The 21,725-nt window shown below is 42.7% G+C and overlaps 3 protein-coding genes across 3 annotated transcripts; 2 read left to right on the top strand and 1 right to left on the bottom strand.

Annotated features, from left to right (window-relative positions):
* Positions 1 to 1,056: 1,056 nt before the first annotated feature.
* LOC131475386 (galectin-1-like) lies at positions 1,057 to 2,365 on the bottom strand. The gene is made up of 4 exons (XM_058653469.1): positions 2,272 to 2,365; positions 2,044 to 2,123; positions 1,539 to 1,710; positions 1,057 to 1,380 (listed from the first exon to the last, which is right to left on the bottom strand). The coding sequence occupies exons 1-4, from the start codon at positions 2,278 to 2,280 to the stop codon at positions 1,234 to 1,236; spliced, it is 408 nt and encodes a 135-aa protein (XP_058509452.1). The 5' UTR covers positions 2,281 to 2,365; the 3' UTR covers positions 1,057 to 1,233.
* A 978-nt stretch (positions 2,366 to 3,343) lies between these two features.
* Positions 3,344 to 8,843, top strand: pick1 (protein interacting with prkca 1). The gene is made up of 13 exons (XM_058653432.1): positions 3,344 to 3,485; positions 3,933 to 3,972; positions 4,134 to 4,245; positions 4,406 to 4,534; positions 5,306 to 5,372; positions 5,476 to 5,565; positions 5,664 to 5,717; positions 6,202 to 6,264; positions 6,405 to 6,538; positions 6,734 to 6,826; positions 6,928 to 6,978; positions 7,114 to 7,258; positions 7,641 to 8,843. The coding sequence occupies exons 2-13, from the start codon at positions 3,944 to 3,946 to the stop codon at positions 7,913 to 7,915; spliced, it is 1,242 nt and encodes a 413-aa protein (XP_058509415.1). The 5' UTR covers positions 3,344 to 3,485; positions 3,933 to 3,943; the 3' UTR covers positions 7,916 to 8,843.
* A 222-nt stretch (positions 8,844 to 9,065) lies between these two features.
* On the top strand, positions 9,066 to 20,799 carry plbd1a (phospholipase B domain containing 1a). Its single transcript, XM_058653412.1, has 11 exons — positions 9,066 to 9,572; positions 10,079 to 10,301; positions 10,891 to 10,974; positions 11,133 to 11,274; positions 11,861 to 12,001; positions 13,188 to 13,332; positions 13,609 to 13,809; positions 14,081 to 14,221; positions 14,292 to 14,477; positions 20,016 to 20,122; positions 20,209 to 20,799. The coding sequence occupies exons 1-11, from the start codon at positions 9,503 to 9,505 to the stop codon at positions 20,383 to 20,385; spliced, it is 1,617 nt and encodes a 538-aa protein (XP_058509395.1). The 5' UTR covers positions 9,066 to 9,502; the 3' UTR covers positions 20,386 to 20,799.
* Positions 20,800 to 21,725: the final 926 nt, after the last annotated feature.

Genomic DNA, 21,725 nt, shown 5'->3' with positions numbered 1-21,725 from the left:
TGTAGGACACATAAGCAGTATTACAGTGTTTATTACAGCTTTTTTTTTTTTACCTGCTCTAAAAAAATCTTCCTGGCAACTGACACTTTTAACTGGATTTTGGTTTTGGAGTAAAGTACCTGTTTCCCTCAGTTTAACATATTTACATATCATGCCTTTAAACTAGTGTGTGTTTACATGCATATAAAAAGTGGTGAAAATGAAAGTACTTACAGTGGTCATTTAATGACAGGAGGGCACACAATTGGGAATGGGAAGAATTAACATTGACCAGTGAGAAGCCTTAAAAAAAAAGGTTATGATTAATATGCAATACTGTATTAGCAATAACATTCTAAATAAATAAATTAAATGAATTAAAATAGGGTAAAAATTAGGAGTAGGGTGAAAAGGCTGAATCAGATCACTGTAGCTGCAGTCCTAGGGCTGGATTTATGTGCAGCCGACAGAGGAAATGACTCACAGACTAAAGACTCAAGAGGAGACAGAAGTTGAGCACTGTGAGAACTGAGATGATCTGGCCCACACAACTCACCAACTCTTCTTCTTCTCCTAATAAAACCTGGCAGGCTGTACACCTAGAGGTCGAAGTCAGTTCCAAGTACTGAATCAAGGATTTTTAATTCCAGGTGTAAAGGGGACCACAGTTCTTCAACCAATGCATCAAACAACAATGTAATTATTATTATTATTATTATTATTATTATTATTATTATTATTAATAATTATTTACAGCAGATCATTATTAACATGAAGGACAAACAAAGGTTAAACAACTTTTTAATCTACAAATGTAGATTCTTCAGAATGAAACCCTGATTAAATAATATGAAAAATTAGTTGAAGTTACTTGGACAGCCCCTGCCAATACTAAATGATAAAAAAGTTTCAAAATGATTTCTAATTATATCATAATTAGATGTTCTTTTTATATTGGTATTATTTTACATTTCATTTTATATTTTCTTCTTTTTTGGCATACCATTCTCTTGTTGTGTTGTCTTGTAGTGTAATAAAGGCTTACAGTTTATACAACTGAGTCTTCAGAGACAAACATTATTTGAATTTAAACATTTAATATTCTTGGGCACAACACGACATTTTTAAATAAAGACACACTTCCATTGTGGGACTACATCACTTGACTAGCAAGATATTTTTTATACGTGATCAAGTCTTAAATTGTCATCCTTAAACCAAACTAGTAAACACAGGTGTGAGCAACTGTATCTCTTAGCAGATCTTGAAGGACGTCAGCTTGAAGTCGCCGGTGACTCGGACAAAGTTGATGACATCCATGCCAACACGATTAGGGAAGTTGACTTCATATCCATCTGGAAGTTCCACCTCAAACATGTCTCCTTCCAGTTTCAATACAATCTATAGAAGAAAAGATGTTTTATTTTTGGAAGAAAAAAAACTGAGACTGACATCATATTAAAACCTCCTAAGATAAGCACACAGGACTTAAAACCTCTTTACCCAAACTTTTAATCGAACTTTGTTCAACTGCTCTGCCTGCAGCCAGATTCCCTCACCTTGACATCTGTGCCTCTCTCTAGGGGGTTGTATACTTCCCGTTTCTCATCTCCCCAACAACCAGCAGTCTTTGAGTTGCACACAAGCACAGCTCCGTCAATGTCGTCATGGAAACGAGGGTTGAAGTGCAGTGCCAGGTCATCTTTATCACGGCCAAGGTCGATTTGGAATCTAAGTTTGTACAAGAAATGTAATTTAAACATCCGGAGGTTATACAGTTATACAAACCCACCCAGATATGATAAAAGATTTTCACATATCAGTCAGTAATTGAAATATTAATGAAACAATTAATAATACATTTTCACTCCTGACTGCAAGTTGACAGTTTAAAGCTTCTTTATGTGCAGAAAAAAACATTTTACAAATTGGGGTAAAATATTTCAACCGATTATGAGATTTTACTGCTGTAATTGGTCTTTTTTCTCAGCCATAATAAAAACATACTTTTATACAGTGAAGAGGCTGATAAATAAATAAAGGTAATGTGTGTGTTTAGCTTACCTCTGAGCATCTGGCAAAATCACTCCCTTTACTTTCAGCCGATCTCCATTTTGCAGAGCCACGTTCTTCACTTCAAAATGCTGAGAAACACAAAAATGCAATAAGAAAATGAAAAAGTATCCTAAGTTATTGTTAACTATAAAATATTGGTATCTGAACCTGTAAAGTGCTAATGCAGGCAGTAATTGCAGGCTACAGCACAGTGAAATAAAACAGATGTACACTTACTGTGCTCATGTTGAATCCTGGTGTTAGTGAAGAATCCTGGAAGATGTAGGATGGTGGCTTTGACACACAGGCACAGTCTTTAGACCCAGAAGACAAAAAATGAAGTATGTGACCGCTTCACTGCTTTTATAACATAAATCACTGAAGATACAGTAAAGGACTTTTAACATGAACAATGCTACTCAGTCTTTATCTTCACAATCAGCTAGTCTACTCAATGCAGAGACACTTCTCTGATTGATCACCACTACTGGTTTAATTCAGATAGATAAGATGAACTGCCTCTTTAATCAATAAACAAGAGTGACAGAGTAAGACACAGTTAGAAGTTTGAATAACAAAATCGATTGGGAGGCTTTGTTTACATTGGATGAGGGTCTGCAAGACAAAGCTTACAGATTACATCAGAGAGAAGAAATACCTCCCACCCTTTACTGTATATGTTGTATTCAAACAGTAGCTTAAAAATGAAACTAAATCTATTAAGAGTTTCTTTTTTTATTTCATCTGTTGCAGTTCATCACTGTCACCACTGGAAAACAGTAAAATCATATAATTTAGTTTCAAGATTATGTATCTGTTTTATTCATTTAATGTGTGAAAGTACTTTGGTTTGATAAAACAAGAACATTAGAACATTGGCATAGTTATGTATGATAAGAATGATACTGGTAGCAAAAAACAACTTCATTTTGAATCTGTCCATAATATATAGGAAATACTACATTCACAAATGGTATACTGTATAACAATTAAAAATTTAAATCAGGCACTTGATGGAAACCTTACATGGATTGTTACATGGTACTAAATGTATTTCATTTTATATGTTGGGTATTACTTTTGTGTTTACTATTGTTTGTTTTATTGTATATTTATTTTATGTATTTAGAATTAGTTCATCACATAATTCAATAAAACTCATTATTATTTGCTTTGCATTGATGATAATAACAATAAGAAGTAGTAAATGTATTATTATTATTATTAGTAGTAATAGTAGTAGCAAGTAACAATTTGACTACTTGACTACACGGACCTGCGCCACACTTCCGCTATAATGCCGGAAGTCACGCAATAAAGTAAACAGAGCAGGAGCTGTCAGGGAAACCTAGATAGTCCGCACTGAAAGGACCGAAATATAGAAATGCATTTAACTTTTTCTTCATAATAAGCGGAATTTACACGGTAAACCTTTTCAAGTCCACAAAGAGGTAAATCTTTCAAGGCATACTGACGTTTAGGAACAAGTTTAACCTGCTGTTATGCTAGAGTAGCTAGCAGCTAATTCGCCACAGTTAGCAAGCGGTTTTCTTATCCATGGCCTCCGTCATCGTACCGATACTGTCATTGATATATTAGTTATTTTGTCAACACGTGTCCATGCCCTGAGCTAAAGAGATTTATTTATTTCAAAATATTTTACTGCCTAATTTTAGATCTTCAGCATTTTGTGCTAGTTACCCTTTTGTTTGTTGCTGTGCTGCAGCAGCTGGTGTGTTTCGGTGTCCTGGGGAAGCTCTTCTGCTAGAAAGACCTGCACATTATAGTCGCTGTTTCTGTCAATGTAGCTCAAACGTAGACTTTTCATCATGTTCGTGCTCAACTGTACGAGTCACACATCATGCAATGGAATGGATTTTGTTTATGTTCACCCACAGGTTGTACAGACATGGACTATGAATTAGAAGAGGACAAGCTGTAAGTCACAATTTTTTTTGTTTTAATATTTTAATTATCTGAACCTTCTAGTAATCCATTGTGTTTAAGCACTTTATAACTCTGTGCACATTACAAATATCCCAAATCATGACTAGTGAAAATGCTACAATGCTCAGTGTATCATCTTTTCTCTTTTTAAGTGGAATACCAACAGTGCCAGGTACTGTGTGTCTGACGAAAGATGCTAATAACCTCATTGGAATCAGCATTGGTGGTGGGGCACAGTACTGCCCTTGTCTCTACATTGTCCAAGTAGGTACAGAAGAAAATGTCACAAAAAATGCTTTCAAATCTGTGACATAATGTTTCTATAATGCTTCCAGTTGTATAATACTTGATTAAATTGTAGGCTAAATGTCTATACTCCCATGCCATTGTTACCTTTTAAAATGTGGCTTTTGTTGTTCCACAGGTTTTTGATAACACCCCAGCAGCTCTGGATGGGACACTGGCAGCAGGTGATGAAATCACAGGTGTGAACGGCAAACCAGTGAAGGGAAAAACTAAAGTGGAGGTGGCCAAGATGATTCAAGCTGTCCAGGTATACACGATCTGCAGATGCAATCACATTTTGTATGTACAACACCAGACAAATATCAAGATTAGGTCAAATGGCTCATTTACTACAGATCTATAGACACCCTGTCTTAATTTTGACCACAGTGCTCTCTCATTAACAATTAAAAAAAAAAAAACACCAAAGTAAACTGTTCTGCTCCACTGTTGACAAATGCCTTTTCACGAATAACGAGAAATAGAGTGTATAGGGACATGAATAAAATCATTCATGGATTTATCCATTAATAAAGTGTTACTCACATTTTTTCTGTCCGACTGAGATGGAAGATTCATCAGTGAGGAGTCCAACAGTTTACTGATCAATGATGCTCACCCACCACAGCCCTGTGGAGAAGAATGACTAAACTGATTTACCAAACAATGCTAAAGGGGTCAGGATAATAGCCTGTAGCATTTAGCACAACGTCATCAACAAAAAATGGCCATGTTGGTTTTGACATTCATTGTTCACACCCAGAAAAAATCCATGACTTCCTGCATGGTGGATTAAAGAGTTTGGATTGTGGGATTTAAAGGATTAGATTGTGTTGCTGTTATCCATTCACTACAAATACCACATGTGAATTCACCCATGGCACCATGAAGCATGAAAGGTGACACATTCATATTTGTTATCAGATTTAAAAGGAAAAAAAAACACATTTTATTTGTTAATTTAAAAAACTAAACCATTGGAAGATTTCTATTTTCTACAAATGATCTTTTAGATCTGGTTTATTTTTTGTTGTATCAGGGAGAAGCAACAATCCACTACAACAAACTGCAGGCAGACCCAAAACAGGGGAAGTCTTTGGATATAGGTTTGTCATTTACTTGATCCATAATTTGTTTATATTACTTTCTGTGGATTATGTATTGTAAAGATGATCTTTCGCAGTCTTATATCATTATTTTGTTTGTTAGTGCTTAAAAAGGTCAAACATCGGCTGGTGGAGAATATGAGCTCAGGCACGGCAGATGCACTTGGACTCAGTAGAGCTATTCTCTGCAATGGTGAGATTATTTCAATGAATGATTATCCTGAGTTTATTCATATCGAGTTAATATAGCACGGTAAGACTGTACTCATGTTAATTCACAATACTTTACAGATGGACTGGTCAAAAGACTGGAGGAACTGGAGAAAACAGCAGAGCTCTACAAAGGTTAAGACCAATTACATCACTAAATGAATGGATTAATGGATGCAGTTTGTTAAATGTACTGTGTAAGTAAGCTATATTATATAATAATATGAGAAACCTATTATATTAATACATAATATTACCATGATATGTCATCAGAGATTAGGGAAACAACTATCCATTCATTTTCTACCACTTTATTCCCCACATGAGGGTGTCACTGTGACACATTAAAAAAGTTACATTGAAATACTGGCTTCATTGATAACAAAGTCAGCCAAGGAGAGCTAATGTTCTCTCTCTTTCATATGAATGATCAGTTTCAGAAACTGTGAGTGGCAGCTCACATTCTCCAATGTTTTTCAGTTAGGATTGCTGTTAGAATTGTAAATGCGAATGTGATTGCTGGTGAGCATGTTTTACATATAGCATGGTGAGTAATGTGATAGTTCAGTTTTGCAGGATGTTCATATCAGTGTGACATCATTACTGTGTTTGCCTGCAGGGCTGATGGAGCACACAAAGAGGCTGCTCAGAGCTTTTTTTGAGCTTTCTCAAACTCACAGAGGTGAGTTATCCTGATCATCTTTAGACATTACATAACAATTGTTTTTGTGTGTCTTGTTTTAAAGCAAAAAAAACAAACACCACATAATCAGTGGTTCTCAATTTATCTCTGCTTTAGTGTTTAATTACATGTCCTTTCAGCATTTGGTGACGTTTTCTCTGTCATTGGAGTCAGAGAGCCCCAGGCTGCAGCCAGTAAGGCATTTGTTAAGTTTGCAGATGCCCACCGCAACATTGAGAAATATGGAATTCAGCTACTGAAGACCATTAAACCAGTGAGTAGAGTTTAGAGTTTGGATTGACATAGTTGTCTGGCCGGTCACATAGGAAAATGCTTTTTTTTTCTCTGTGAAAACAAACATTATGCAAGGGAGTTAAAAAGCAGGGTTAGGGTCATGTGTCCAACACATACAGTATGTGTTCATATGGTTTGTCTGCTGTCTTATGAAACCCCTGATTGTCTCATACAGATGCTCCATGACCTGAACACGTACCTTCACAAGGCCATACCTGACACAAAGCTCACCATTCGCAAGTACCTGGATGTGAAGTTTGAGTATCTGGTAAAGCGACATGTTTTGTTGTTCTGGTGAATGACACAGCACTAAACAAGTGTGTCTTCACTGTCATCCAAATAATACATTTATTTTCTTGTGTTGTTCAGTCATACTGTCTGAAGGTGAAGGAAATGGATGATGAGGAATACAGCAGTATTGTGAGTAGCCCTTTGAATCGTTTTTTGCAAACAGGTGCAAAGTTGTTACTCACAGTCACTCACTATGTTGTGATATTACTAAACTGGTTTTAATGTGAAGTAGTGAATTGGTAGTTGAAATGGTTCTTCCTGCAGGCAATGGGGGAGCCTCTGTATCGTGTGAGCACTGGCAACTATGAGTACCGTCTGGTGCTGCGGTGTCGGCAGGAAGCTCGTGCACGCTTCGCCAAAATGAGGAAGGATGTTCTGGAGAAGATAGAGCTGCTAGATCAGAAACATGGTCTGTTATTGTTTGAGCATTTTCTTGATTTTATTTTAGGCTGTATTGTGTCACATATACAAAAAGTCAGGCTTTTGCTCATGTCATTTAATATTTAAAACAAGATGTGTGAGTTTAAGTGGTGTTGGGACTCACCTGGTAGAGATGGCGCTTGAAAGCTGTGGCTTGCTGCAGTGTCTTGGGTTCAAGCCTGGCTATCGGCCCTTTGCTGTGCATGCACTCTTCTGTCGCTCTTCATTTCATGGAACAATATGGAGCAGAAACACTTTAAAAGTGCTTAAAACATGCTCTAAAGTGACTAGCTTAGCCTGTCTCCAGTCATCTCATTTAATATCATTAGCACAATCAGTTTTTCATTACTTCTTCTCGTTTTCGTCCACAGTCCAGGATATTGTGTTCCAGCTGCAGCGCTTCGTCTCAGGCATGTCGCATTACTACGACGAGTGCTATGCTGTTCTGAAAGAGGCAGATGTCTTTCCCATCGAAGTGGACCTGTCCCGCACGATGATCAACTACAGTAGCCAGTCACTCTCTTACAATGATGATGAGGAGGAAGAGGAGGAGGAGGGGGAGGATGGAAGAGGCAGAGAGGAGGGAGGAGGCAGCACTGGCAGACAAGCGGAGAATGGTGCTGAGAAACTGATCGATGATGAATGAGTGTGTGTGCGTGTGTCCACCCCATTAACATAACTAAACTGCCACAAAGCAGTGATTTTTGGAGTGCAATGTTTCATTTTTGGGAGTTGAATACTACTAAAAAAAGAACTGCTGTAATGTGGTGTCCTTGTCTGTTGGTGTTAACCAATAGCAACTCTCAACTTTCCTTTAAAAAAATTACTTTATAGTCATTAAAGAATGACTATAAATAACTATATATGAGTTGTGCCTTCTTAGCTTTTAGTTTAATGAAGTCAAATGGTTCTGGGCTGTATTCTTTAACTTTAACTTTACCTTTTCACCCTACACTGACATTTTAATTTCATTTTGTATGAAGTGACCTAAAATATTTTCACTACAAAGAAATAATTTTCTCCTTATAACAATATAACTAGTGAGTAAATATACATAATGTAAAGATGTTGTTGCAGATGGTGACTGACACACTGGAATGAAGAAAAACACTCATTGTAAATAGGTATGTGTGTAAAAAATGGTGTTTGATTTTTTTTTTCTTGTTATTCCAATTTTATTTATTATTTATTGTAAAAGTATAATGGGGAGGATTAATTTCTGTCACCACCTAGCTGTGTCACTGTTGTCTGTCTTTCATTTTTCCACTGAATATTTGAATAATTCTGTGCATTTTGATTCACTGTTGTATTTAAAGTTATCACTTGAGGGCAGCATCACATCAGATCTCGGTGATTGGCAGCCAGTGATAAATATACTCCACTTGTGTTGCTTTGTGTGGTTTTCCACAACAGAAATGATTAATTTCATGCATCGGAGGGATCTACTAAATGTTATCTTGTGTTGCACAGATTGGCTCATAAACAATAGCATATTGGCTTAAAATGAGGAGACGTATATCAAAGGTTGTTTTGTACTACGAATGAATAAAAACTCTGTGTTCTGTTGGAGGATATTTTTGGAGGGTTCCTTTGCTAAATACAGTGGCTTGCATGCTATTAAAGATGTTCTTTAAGCTTATGTCTCTTACTGTAGAAACATAGTGGCGTCTGTAAAACAAGGCCATTGTCTTAAGTACATTTAAAAGATTTGAATATATATATTTTTTTTTTTTATCCTAAAGCGTTTATACACTGAAGCATACTATCTTTGAGAAAAGATCTTCCGTTAATGTTACGCGTTGCCCACTTTACCTTTTTTAGGACAGGAACGACCTGTAAAAAAAAAAGTATATATATCACAGTGGACGCTAGGTGTCGCTCCTGCCTCAGTGGTCTAATGGATAAGGCACTCGCCTCCTAAGACAGTGATTGTGGGTTCGAGACCCGTCTAGCGTGTTCGCTATTGCTCCCGAAGTAGAAATTCGAATTCGTATATCCCCTGTACGGTAGACCGTAACACGACCTCGCGCTCTGCTCAAGTATAAAAGTGTGTTTCTCTTGCTTCCCTTTCTTTCGAACCGCAGCCAATCAGGAAACGCTCCCATCCGCCGACGCTGCAGTTTCCTTGGAACTTCTCTCGGAACTTCCCTCCTCCACAAACCAAGAACTGATTTCCTCGTCCACTTCTTCAGGCTGCTACATTTTACCGCGTTTCAACGTCTTTCAGGCAGTCATGCCGTTAGTCAAAAGAATACATGTCTTTCTTTTATTTACAGCGTTTGCAACCTTCGCCTCAGCAGACAGTAAGTGGGCCGAGTTTAATGAAATCCCGCGTGGCCGTGTTAGGATTTAAATACTTGTGCACATTGATATAACAACACAGATCAGCATGAATAATGGCAAAAGCCGATAGATCAGTGGTGTAAAGCAATTGTGTAGCAAAGATTCTCTCTGTCTCACAGCTGTTGTGATTTAAAACTTGTGCACATGTTGACTGACACGTCCTCCTGGCAGACATGATTGGTCCAACTTTCATTCTCATACCTGTTTAGTAGTAGTTGCAATCGCACATGTAATAGAAAAGAAGAAATAAGAAAGAGATAAAGATTAATAAATACCACCTCTTGTCTCATGACCCATCAGTGTAGATTCCAGTTATCACACCAGCAATGAATGAATGAATAAATAAATAAAATACAGAAATAAAAAAAATAGTATTATAGTAATAATAGTACATTCCTAGTCATAGTTAAGTATGTGTGGCAGTTTAGGCTGTGTGGTTTTCTTCATTTTGGTGATTTCTTCCCAGAGATGACAGCAGCCACAGTGTACTGGGATGTCCAACACAAGATGGTCCTGCTCAAAGAAGGAGTGCTGGAGACAGAGGGGGACGCATACGGGTACCTGAACGATACTCTGTCCAACACAGGCTGGAGTGTCCTTGAGATCCGTGCTGGCTATGGGAAAACCCCTGAGACTGACGAGGTCACCTTCTTCTTGGCCGGCTACCTCGAAGGCTTCCTCACTGCCCAGTAAGAGGCTTGAGTGTGTTGTTCCTGCAGTGAACTCGTTCCATACATTCACGCCACTCAATCATGTGATCATTGGAATGAGACAATGCAAGTGGTCGTCTGTCTGGGGAAGAGTGGTTGCTGTAATAGTGATCCTGAGCTGAGTCTGCTGATGACTTTAGAAATTACTTCAACTTCAACTTCAACTTTATTGTACACATTATGGAAATTTGTCTTTGATTTTAAAAAACATGTGATTTACGAATGCAAACGTCTATTTCAAATGAAAGGCAGAAAAACCTGAGTGATCGCAGTTAAATTATTAAATTAAATGATGTTGTTGTACCGTGTGATGTTAAAGACACAAATATATTAACTACCAGAATACTTAAATTCTTAAGTTGTTAAACAATACAGGCTTTAACTTATTACATTTTTTTTCCCCCTGCCTTTGGGCTGCTGCTGTATACACACAAACGCTCCCGTCGGTCAGGTCTGATAGTTTTGCTTGACCAACCCGCTTTTACGCTGACTCGACAATCAACACCAGCACATGTCACTGAACTATATAAATTGTAATTTAATATTTGTACATACTATCTTTCCTCAGGCAGATGATGGACCATTACACCAATATGTACCCACAGCTGATCCACAACCCACAAGTGCTCGGTCCTGTTCAGAGCTTCATGGAGTGAGTTTGTCCTTTTTTTTCCCCCATAAATTTAATTTACATAAGTACAGTAGGAGTCAGGGTCATCAAATATTTTAAATAAACATTTTAATTTTAAAACAACCAGTTATGGAGGTAATACTGTTAAAAAAAGGGAAATGTCACTCTTGTGCTCACAGAAAGCAGGATTCCTGGGTCAGAGAACAAGTGAAATTGAACAAGAGCTCTGATCCACTGTGGAAACACGCAGGTTTCATTGTGGCCCAGATGGACGGACTACAAGCAGGAGCCAGAGACTGGGCCAAGAAACAGGGGAAAAAGGTATGCAGGCCATTTTTACCAGACAATGTTAAATCTCTATTAGCAAGATCTGAAACAGGTGGAGATGTGAATTTAAACCCATAGATAAAAACCTAGACGTGCCCCCATTGTCTTACAATTTCTTATGAAATGAAGTGAACCACACAAAAGAAAATAGAAATTCCACTGTAGTATTTTCATGATGTTCACATTCAGCATCTTAACCATCTTAAGTTCTGATTTAAAAAGATGAACGTCCAATGCAAACAGTTGAAAATGTGTCACATTTTTGTCATTAAAGGGATGTGTGGCTGTATGTTTTTATGTATTTTTCAAATATACTTATCGTTATTATTATTATTATTATTATCATTATATACAGTACAATAAATCTTTAAATGTGACAACATTTTGATGGTTTTCTATTTGTTTGAAAAAAAGAAAGGAAAAAATGAAAAGTCTCCAAATGGCCCATCATTTCGGTGATTTAGATTTTTTTTCTCCTTTCAGTTCAACATTTGAATTTATCAGCCTCCCTAATAAGGCATTGACACCATTTGTTTTCATTTCCTGACTAACATCTGTTTATCTGGTGTCATTCCCACAGCCACTGCCCCTTTTTGCCATTCAGTTCCTGAATGCAGTGGGAGATTTACTGGATATGATCCCAGCATTGGTGCCCGGCTCTGCCCCTCCACTCAGAGACTTCCAGCTTCCAGGGATGGGACACTGCTCCGCACTCATCAAGGTCAAAGGTCCAAACATGTTATATACTTCACTGTAGGAAAGCAAAGCACAGTGTTATGTTATGCTGCTGTCCAAAAGCAGCTCATAACACCAGCTGTAATCTCATGTGTCTGTGTGCTTGCATTTAGAGGATGTAAATGTTTCCATTTCCTTTTTTGTGTGTTTTGAGTGTTTTCCCTACGTCAGTGTTTAGAAGTACAAAAATAGTGAATGAAAAGTGTTTATTTCTTCTTTCTAACACCCACAACAGGATGATTGCATACAATTATGAGTAGCACTCATAATTGTATGCTTTACATAGAAACTAGACTCCCACACACATTTGTGTTAGCATAAATGTGTCATGTGTGGTTTAAGAAACAGAACTTGAAAATATGAAACACAATGTCAGGAGATTGCTCTGTCTCATCCAGCACGAAACAGACTGTAAAAATATGGGAATAATGCAAGAATGGTTCTTTTTACACATTTTAGATTTATCTAATTGATCTAATGTGTTTTTGATACAGATACAAATACAGAACACTTACTAAATCCCCAAAGGGCAATTGAGTTTCTACACTCCAACGACCACATTTGCAAGATAAATGAGTAAATTCACTCATGCTAAATCTACTATGTACATGGGCAAGGCAGAGGGCAAGCAGGACGATACCTTAAAATATATTAAAACAAGTTAAAGAAAACAAATCTATTAAATAAGAACTAAAACAGCAGAAGAAGACAAGAATTAAAACAGGTATACAATAGAATAGCCACTCACTCGATCAATACTGTCTTTTGTTTTTATACCTTGTAACCATGTGGATGATTTTGTGTCCACATTATTTGAATTACACTCTATGTGACTGCATTGACATATTAACTCTTTTGAGTGGCTTAAGATCTTCTGTCACACAGTGTTGCATTTGTTAGATATCATTTTACCTGCAACTGCAGCAACATGACACTGGACATTGAAATCTAACACGGCTTTTCTGTGGGGCCACCTTAACATCAAATGGTTTTTGTATCACTTTACTCATTGTGTCTATGAACCTGAGTCTAATAATGTTGTGCTGTGCTGCTGTGTTACATGTTTTCAATGTTTTCTAATCTGAGTCTCATTGGCTCCAGCAATTTCATGAGAAACAGGAAAGCCTATCGAATGCTGAATCTGAACGCCACTCTTCTGTTTTCTTTCTCAGATGCTTCCCGGCTTTGAGGACCTCCTGTTTGCTCACTCCAGCTGGTACACGTATGCTGCCACCATGCGCATCTACAAACACTGGGACTTCCATGTCACTGAGCCCCACGCAGCCACTGGGAAACTGTCTTTCAGCAGCTATCCTGGTATGTTCCTCTCTTGAATAAGAAACACACCAGTGAGGAGTAGTTGAGTTTCATCTTATTAAAATACTAACTTAGACCCTTAACCCCTCAGAATAATGTTTAGCGACGTTATAAATCAAATAAAAAGTAGTGTAGTTTTCAAATAGTCTTTTTGCAACCTGCCGTGTTGCAATGTGGTGACGATTCAGTTAACTCTGTTAGACTCACAGCTACAGTTTAAAGTGTGATGTGTGCAACTCAACTGTGAATACTGACAGGAAATGAGTTCTCTGTCAGGTTTCCTTGTGTCTTTGGATGATTTCTACCTCTTGGGCAGTGGTCTGATGATGACTCAGACCACCAACAATGTCTTCAACTCCTCCCTCTTTGACGCACTCACCCCCAAAAGCCTGCTGGCGTGGCAGAGGGTCCGACTGGCTCATAGTCTGGCACATACTGGAGAGGAGTGGGCCAAAACCTTCTCCAGGTATAACTCTGGTAAGTGGAGCACATTGATGATATATTTGTACAGCACAATGCGCCATTACTAACTACTGAAGGTAATAAAGCCTCAGTCTGGAGCTGGAACTTTGGGATATTCATAATTATAAGCATCATATCTAGTTTTCCTTTTGCCAGCAGAGCCTGGTGAGGCAGCTCAAAGCACAATTAAATTTTAGGATTAGGTTTGTGACTTGAAAATAGATGGTTGCAAGCAGTAATGATATGTTTGAGATTTTATCTGAAGCGTCATTTTTAATTCTCTTAGGTACCTACAACAACCAGTACATGGTGCTAGACAGGAGTAAAATAAAGCTTGGCCACAGTGTTGAAGACGGTGCTCTGACTGTGGTGGAGCAGATCCCCAGCCTGGTGGAGTACTCTGACCAGACACAGGCTCTGCGCAGAGGTAACGGCACATCTTTGGTTCCGTTTCCATTCGTTGAGCTGATTTTTATGTCGCTGCCTGTTTACCACAGGTTACTGGCCTTCCTACAACATACCTTTCCACCGGAAAATCTACATGCTGAGCGGTTATGGAGAAATGTGGACGCGCTATGGAGAAGACTTCTCCTATGATCTCTGTTCCAGAGCCAAGATCTTTCGTCGTGACCAGGCTGACGTCAAGGACCTGGACTCATTGAAGCACATCATGAGGTTTAATGGTGCGTGGTTTATTATAATTGTGAGCTTTTCCCACTCACTGGGGTTCGGGAAGGACGAGGAGGCGGCGTTGAGGGAGCAAATATACCAGTTTATTGTGAACTGAAAACAATTAATCAAACAAAAGCAGTCAGCTGTGGCTGGCTGTGATGTCAGCGCTCTGCTGCGCTGCGCTGCCCTCACTCTCTGTGTCTCTCTCTGTCTCTGCGTCTCTCTCTCTCTCTCTCTCTCTCTCTCTGTGTGTCCGCGTCAGGACCCAGCCTACTGCAAGAGATCAGAACCAGGTTACAAACATGCTTATATAGCTGACTAATTACCTGATTCTGTCCAGCTGTCTGATCACCGGCTGAGCCACTCCCTCCTTTCCTCCAGCAGCCGTCGCTCTAACCAAGCCCCACTGCCACATACCCCCACCGCCCGACTTAGGCCGGGACCCCGCCGGCCGCAAGCCCACTCCCCCCCCCCTCCGCAGAGCGGGAGAGAAAGTCGGCCACGGCCATGCGGTTCCCCGGCCTATGGATCACCTTGAACCGGAAAGGCTGCAAAGCCAGATACCAGCGAGTGATCCGCGCGTTGGCATCTTTCATGCGGTGGAGCCATTGGAGCGGGGCATGGTCCGACCAGAGGGTGAATGGGCGCCCCAGGAGATAGTAGCGGAGGGCACCGACCGCCCACCGTATGGCGAGGCACTCTTTCTCCACCGTACTGTAGCTCACCTCCCGCTGAGCTAGCTTCCGGCTAACGTACAGTACGGGGCGGTCGACCCCCTCCACCTCCTGGGACAAAACGGCCCCCAGCCCGCTGTTCGAGGCGTCGGTCTGCAGGATGAAAGGGAGAGAAAAGTTAGGTGTGTACAAAAGTGGCTCCCCACAGAGGGCTTGCTTAACCCTCTCAAACGCCAGCTGACACGGCTCCGTCCACTGGACCGGATCTGAGGCACCTTTTCGGGTCAGGTCGGTTAGGGGGCTGGTCAGTTCCGAGAAGGCCGGAATGAACCTCCTATAGTAACCGGCCAGCCCCAGAAACCTCCTAACCTCTTTTTTGGTCTTGGGTCTTGGGCAGGCTGCAACCGCTGCGGTCTTTTGTATCTGTGGCCGCACCTGCCCTCCCCCCAAGTGGTACCCCAAATACCGTACTTCCCTCCGTCCAACTGCACACTTCCCTGGATTGGCCGTGAGCCCCGCCCTCCTCAGGGACTCCAGCACTGCTCCCACCTGCTGCATATGCTGCTCCCAGGTCTCACTATGAATGATGACATCATCCAAGTAGGCCGCAGCATATGCAGAGTGAGGCCGCAGCACCCGGTCCATGAGGCGCTGGAACGTGGCTGGGGCCCCGAACAACCCAAATGGAAGCGTGACAAATTGGTACAAACCATACGGAGTGGAGAAGGCCGTTTTTTCCCTGGACTCTAGCGACAAGGGAATCTGCCAGTAGCCCTTGGTCAAATCCAGTGTCGTAAAAAAGCGAGCCGTGCCCAGCCGATCCAGGAGTTCGTCGACCCGGGGCATTGGATAGGCATCGAACTTGGACACCTCGTTGACTCTACGGTAGTCCACACAGAACCGTATTGACCCATCAGACTTGCGAACAAGAACAATGGGGCAACACCAGTCACTGTTGGACTCTTCTATTACTCCCATCTCTAACATAGCCTGAAGTTCTGCCTGAACAGTTTTCCTCTTATGTTCCGGCAGGCGATAGGGTCGTGAACGCACTGTCACACCCGGGGAAGTTTCTATGTGGTGGTGTATGAGGTTTGTGCGTCCTGGCAGGGGAGAGAACACGTCGGCAAACTGCCGCTGCAACGAGGCCACGTCTGCTCTCTGGCCCGGCGAGAGATGAACGTCAACGGGGACCGGCGCCGACCTGTTTGATTTAGTCACCTCCGGTCCCAGCTCATCTCTCTCAATCACCGTGGTGGCCAGAGAAACAGACGCCACCTCCCTCCAGGCTTTGAGGAGGTTAAGGTGGTAAATCTGTGTTGCTCCACCCCTGTCAGAACGCACAACCTCATAGTCAACCTCCCCCACCCGCCGTGTGACCACAAAGGGCCCTTGCCACTTGGCGAGTAATTTGGAGCTAGACGATGGTAGCAATAGAAGCACTTTATCTCCCGGTGAAAACTGTCTAAGTTTAGCCCCTCTGTTGTACAGCCGCTGTTGACGTTCCTGGGCCTGGAGCAAATTCTGCCGTGATAACTGACCCAGTGAATGGAGTTTTGCTCGCAGGTCCAGTACGTGCTGTACCTCATTTTTACTGGTGCTTGGACCCGCCTCCCAGTTTTCCTTAACCAGGTCCAAGACACCCCGAGGTTTTCTGCCGAACAGGAGTTCAAAGGGCGAAAAACCCGTGGAGGCCTGGGGCACCTCCCGCACTGCAAACAACAGAGGGTCCAACCATTTATCCCAATTACGACTATCCTCGTGTACGAACTTACGAATCATGTTCTTTAGCGTTTTGTTAAACCGCTCCACCAGGCCATCAGTCTGGGGATGGTACACACTAGTCCGGATTGAGCGGACGCCCAGTAATTCGTATAGCTCGCGTAGTGTACGTGACATAAACGATGTGCCCTGGTCAGTCAGGATCTCTTTCGGGATCCCAACTCGGGAGATGACCTGAAACAGTGCCTGTGCAACACTCTTTGCCGAGATGTTGCGCAAGGGTACTGCCTCGGGATATCGCGTTGCATAGTCCACTAGAACTAATACAAAGCGATATCCCCGTGCGCTCCGGTCTAATGGCCCGATGAGGTCCATGGCAAGCCTATCAAAAGGGACCTCCATTAATGGTAATGGGCGCAAGGGCGCTTTTGGGGTGGCCGGAGGGTTGACTAATTGACATTCGCGGCAGGATGCACACCACCGACTTACATCCGCCCGAATGCCCGGCCAGTAAAATCGGGCCATGATCCGGTTCAGTGTCTTATCATATCCGAGGTGACCCGCCATGGGGTTGTGGTGAGCCGCCTGGAAAATAGTTTCTCGGAGGCTTTTTGGGACTAACAACTGGGAGAGCTCTTCCCCTGTTCGAGCGTCACGACTCACTCTGTATAAACGGTCTTTAACGACAACAAAGTAGGGGTGAGAGAGTGCTGCGTTAGGGTGAACCGGACAACCATCAATTTCCATCACTTGGTCAAAGGCGTGGCGGAGGGTCTCATCCCGAGACTGTGCTAGGGGAAAATCTTCCATGGGCGCCATCTGTGCCCCCCCCCCAGCAGCGTCGGGATGCGGCACCTCCGCCTCACCACTAAGGACAGCACATAACTCACATTTCCCTGACTTACGTGACCGCACCCTCATGGTTTCCCCTGCTAAGCTCGTAAACCCCGGCCAATTTGTTCCCAAAATTAGAGGGTGCGTGAGGCGAGTACTAACTCCAGCCTTTACTCTATGTTTTTTCCCTTTAAAATAAATTTCCAGAGCCACCACCGGATAATCGTGAATATCCCCATGCACACACCTCACCCTCACCCACGATGCCTCCAACAATGCCCCCGGTCGAACCAAGCGCTGATGGATCATGGTCTGTTCACAACCAGAATCCAGCAGAGCTTGATGTGTACCCCCTTGTATACATACCGGTATACGGTACGTCCCTTCCGAACCGGGGGAGGGGGCCGGCGGCCCGGCAACCCTAACCACTTGCCCCACTTCCATGAGCGGGCACTCCGCTCTGATGTGGCCGGGCTGCCCACACCGCCAGCACACCTGCCCTGGCGTCTGAGGAGCCCCCCGGGGTGCCAGGTGATCAGACACGTAGGCTGGGCCCTGAGGGAAAGACGGCAGAGGGTAATTAGACGACCGGAGCGATGCATGCTCCGGCTGTGTGTGTGTGTGTGTGTGTGGGTGTGGTGCAGGAGCCGATGCTGGGAACCTCCTCCTCGGGGCTGGAGTGGGACGGCTGGCAGGGATCGTCGCTGGTCTGGTCTCCTCCCTCATGCTCCGCCGGGGAAGAGAGAGATGGTCCTCCGCGAGGACGATCGCTGCCTCGATGTTGGCCGGGCGGTGGCACTGGACCCAATTGGCTGTGGACGATGGTAACCCAGCGATGAACTGCTCCAGCGCCACCTGTCCAACGACGTCCTCAGCGGAGTGGGTCCCCGGCTGGAGCCAGCGCCTCGCTGCGTCCAGGAGCTGCTGCGCGTATGAAAAGGGGCGCCCGGCTCCTTCAAAGGAGAGCCCCCTGAACCGCCGCCGGTGTCCCTCCGACGTACTGCCCAGCCGGTCCAGGATGACTCTCCTCAGCTGTGTATAGTCGTGGCGCGCGGCCGCCGGCAGGCTGTGCGCGGCCAGCTGCGCCACGCCGGTGAGCAGGGGAAGAAGCCGAAGCGCTCTCTCCTCCTCCGGCCACCCACATGCCTCCGCCGTGCCCTCGAATATGTCCAGGTATGCCTCCGGGTCATCTTCCGCGGTCATCCGCTGCAGGGCGACGGCCGGAGACCGTCCTCGACCGGGCTCCGGGTCGGCGCCGTGGGCAGCCGGGCGTTGCAGCAGCTCCCGCAGGAGAGCACGATCGTCCCGCTGTGACGCCGCAATGTCCGCGAGGAGCTGGGACTGCTGCTGCTGCAGCGTGGTGGTGCTCTCCTGCATCGCAGCGAGGTGCTGAAGGGCCAGCGACAGCGGAGATTGTCCTTCCATGTGTCCCTGTTCAGGTGCCACTGTGAGCTTTTCCCACTCACTGGGGTTCGGGAAGGACGAGGAGGCGGCGTTGAGGGAGCAAATATACCAGTTTATTGTGAACTGAAAACAATTAATCAAACAAAAGCAGTCAGCTGTGGCTGGCTGTGATGTCAGCGCTCTGCTGCGCTGCGCTGCCCTCACTCTCTGTGTCTCTCTCTGTCTCTGCGTCTCTCTCTCTCTCTCTCTCTCTCTCTCTGTGTGTCCGCGTCAGGACCCAGCCTACTGCAAGAGATCAGAACCAGGTTACAAACATGCTTATATAGCTGACTAATTACCTGATTCTGTCCAGCTGTCTGATCACCGGCTGAGCCACTCCCTCCTTTCCTCCAGCAGCCGTCGCTCTAACCAAGCCCCACTGCCACAATAATTTAAAGCTATAGTGCATAACTTTTAAATATCAACAAATATCTGTTGCATTCAAACCATTGTCTACGGAAGCGCATTGCCTTCACTGAAACTAGAGAATGTTTTCACTGTGTCTGTTTTTAACGAGATTTTTTTCCAGCCGTTTAACGTGATAAATGCTTCTCACCCCTCCTGCCCCTGTGCTGCTGGTGTATACACACAAACCTCCCTCACTCAAGTCTTGACAGAGTCTGATTTCAAAACGGAGGCAGCGTACAAATAATTTGACACCGTTCCTTATCACGAAGACGCAGAAAAATAATATCATCAACAGCAATAATCACCAAAAGTTCTGCCCTGCAGCTTAATAATTCACCTCATGTTTAGTTGACTATCACATATTGTTGTGGTTTATCAGCAGCACCCTTTAAATAAAATTATAATAAATACATTTTGTTGACTATGGATTTATTATGTTTGTCACTGTCATTTGCTGTTTGATTTTAGACTACAAGAAGGATCCATACTCTAAAGGTAACCCCTGTAAGTCCATCTGTTGCCGTAACGACTTGAGGTCAGAAACGCCTTCACCAGGAGGTTGCTATGACACCAAGGTAAACTCTGTCCCGCTTTGACCCTTCTTTGAGAATCAAATAATGTTTAGTTTTACTGATTTTTTTTTTTTTTCTTCTTCATTCAGGTGACTGATTTCCAAATGGCCGGGGACTTCCGTGCAGAAGCAGTGAACGGACCGACCACGCAGGACGGACTCCCACCTTTCTCATGGGATCAATTCAGCAACATTAGCCACAAAGGTTTGCCACAGTACTACAACTTCACCTTTGTGAAGATGCAGCCCCTCCTCTTCGAGCCTTGAGGCACATGTGCATGTGTGCGTGTTAGAGCGAGACAGAGAGAGAGATGCTTTCTTTCTAATGCTTTCAGAGCAATGAATGTTGAATGTGTTAAAGGTGTGATATGTTCATTCTGGGCTTCGTCTATTTGTTTACGCAATAGTAGTTTTAGTTTTTTTTTCGCTGCTTAATGATCAGACTGGCGTCCCACCAACATGTGCGTTCTTTTTTCGTTTATACATTGATGATTGACGGAGCTGCCTTCCACCTGACAACATGCAAAAAGCTGCTTTCAAGTCACTATGTTAACACACACGATACTCAGGGTTTGACTAATTAATGGTTTGTAAAATAATCTGCATTGTTTTTTAAACCTGCACCATGCATGTCTTGAATACTGAGAGTAACTTTGATTATTTTTTTATAAAATGTGGTGCTCATTAAATCAGTGGCTGTGTTTTCTTGTCTCTTTTGAGATTTTTTTTTTTTTTTTTTTTTTAAACAAATACTATTTTGAAACACATACAGAGGCTATAAGAGTGTCTCAGCACAACCTATAGGCATCCATCCATCTATTTCCTATGGCTTTATCCTCCACAGGAGGGTCGCGGGGGGTGCTGTGCCAGTCTCAGCTGACATAGGGCAATAGGCGGGGTACAACCTGGACAGTTCACTAGTCCATCTGTCAATTTAGAGTGTCCCCATATTGCATGCTTTTGGACTGTGGGAGGAAGCACACGCACACACGGGGAGAACATGCAAACTTCACACTGAAAGACCCTTGTTTCAACCGGGGCTCGAACCCAGGTCTTCTTGCTGCAAAGGCAATCTGATGAAATTATATATTTTCTTTCCATTTTCACCAAATATATAAACACACCTGAGCAAAAGGTACTCTTTTTTTTTTTTTTTCATCTGATTACATTTGTGAAATTTGTTCGCTTGGCTCATTTTTATGAACGAAAATAGAAGAGAAACGGTCCATGTTGTGACTTCTGCACAAGTAATACTACTCGGTTTAAAAACAAAAAAAAAAGTGCACTATAATTATCATAACACAAAAGAATGCAATTTACCAATGGTGCACCTGTGGCACTCTTGTGGAGGGTTAATGCTTGAACCTGTGCTTGAATCATTTTCTTTTATTTAAAAACAATCAGTGCAATTTTGTACTCGGGGCAATTGATCTCCTGTGATGTAATGAACAAGCATATATTTTTATAAAGTATTTCTCAGGTTTGTATTTCTGTATGAGCCTGTTTCTTGTGTGTCGCGCTGTTTATATTTTTTTAATTGTAGTTTTACTGCTGCACACATACTGCCCTCTCTGTTTAATCCTGTCTTAGCCAGTGTGGTAATAAAT

This window comes from Solea solea, chromosome 16, assembly GCF_958295425.1.
Source record: "Solea solea chromosome 16, fSolSol10.1, whole genome shotgun sequence".
Lineage (NCBI taxonomy): Eukaryota > Metazoa > Chordata > Actinopteri > Pleuronectiformes > Soleidae > Solea > Solea solea.
The sequence above is the reverse complement of the archived record's forward strand: the minus strand, read 5'-3'. Positions and strand labels throughout refer to the sequence as shown.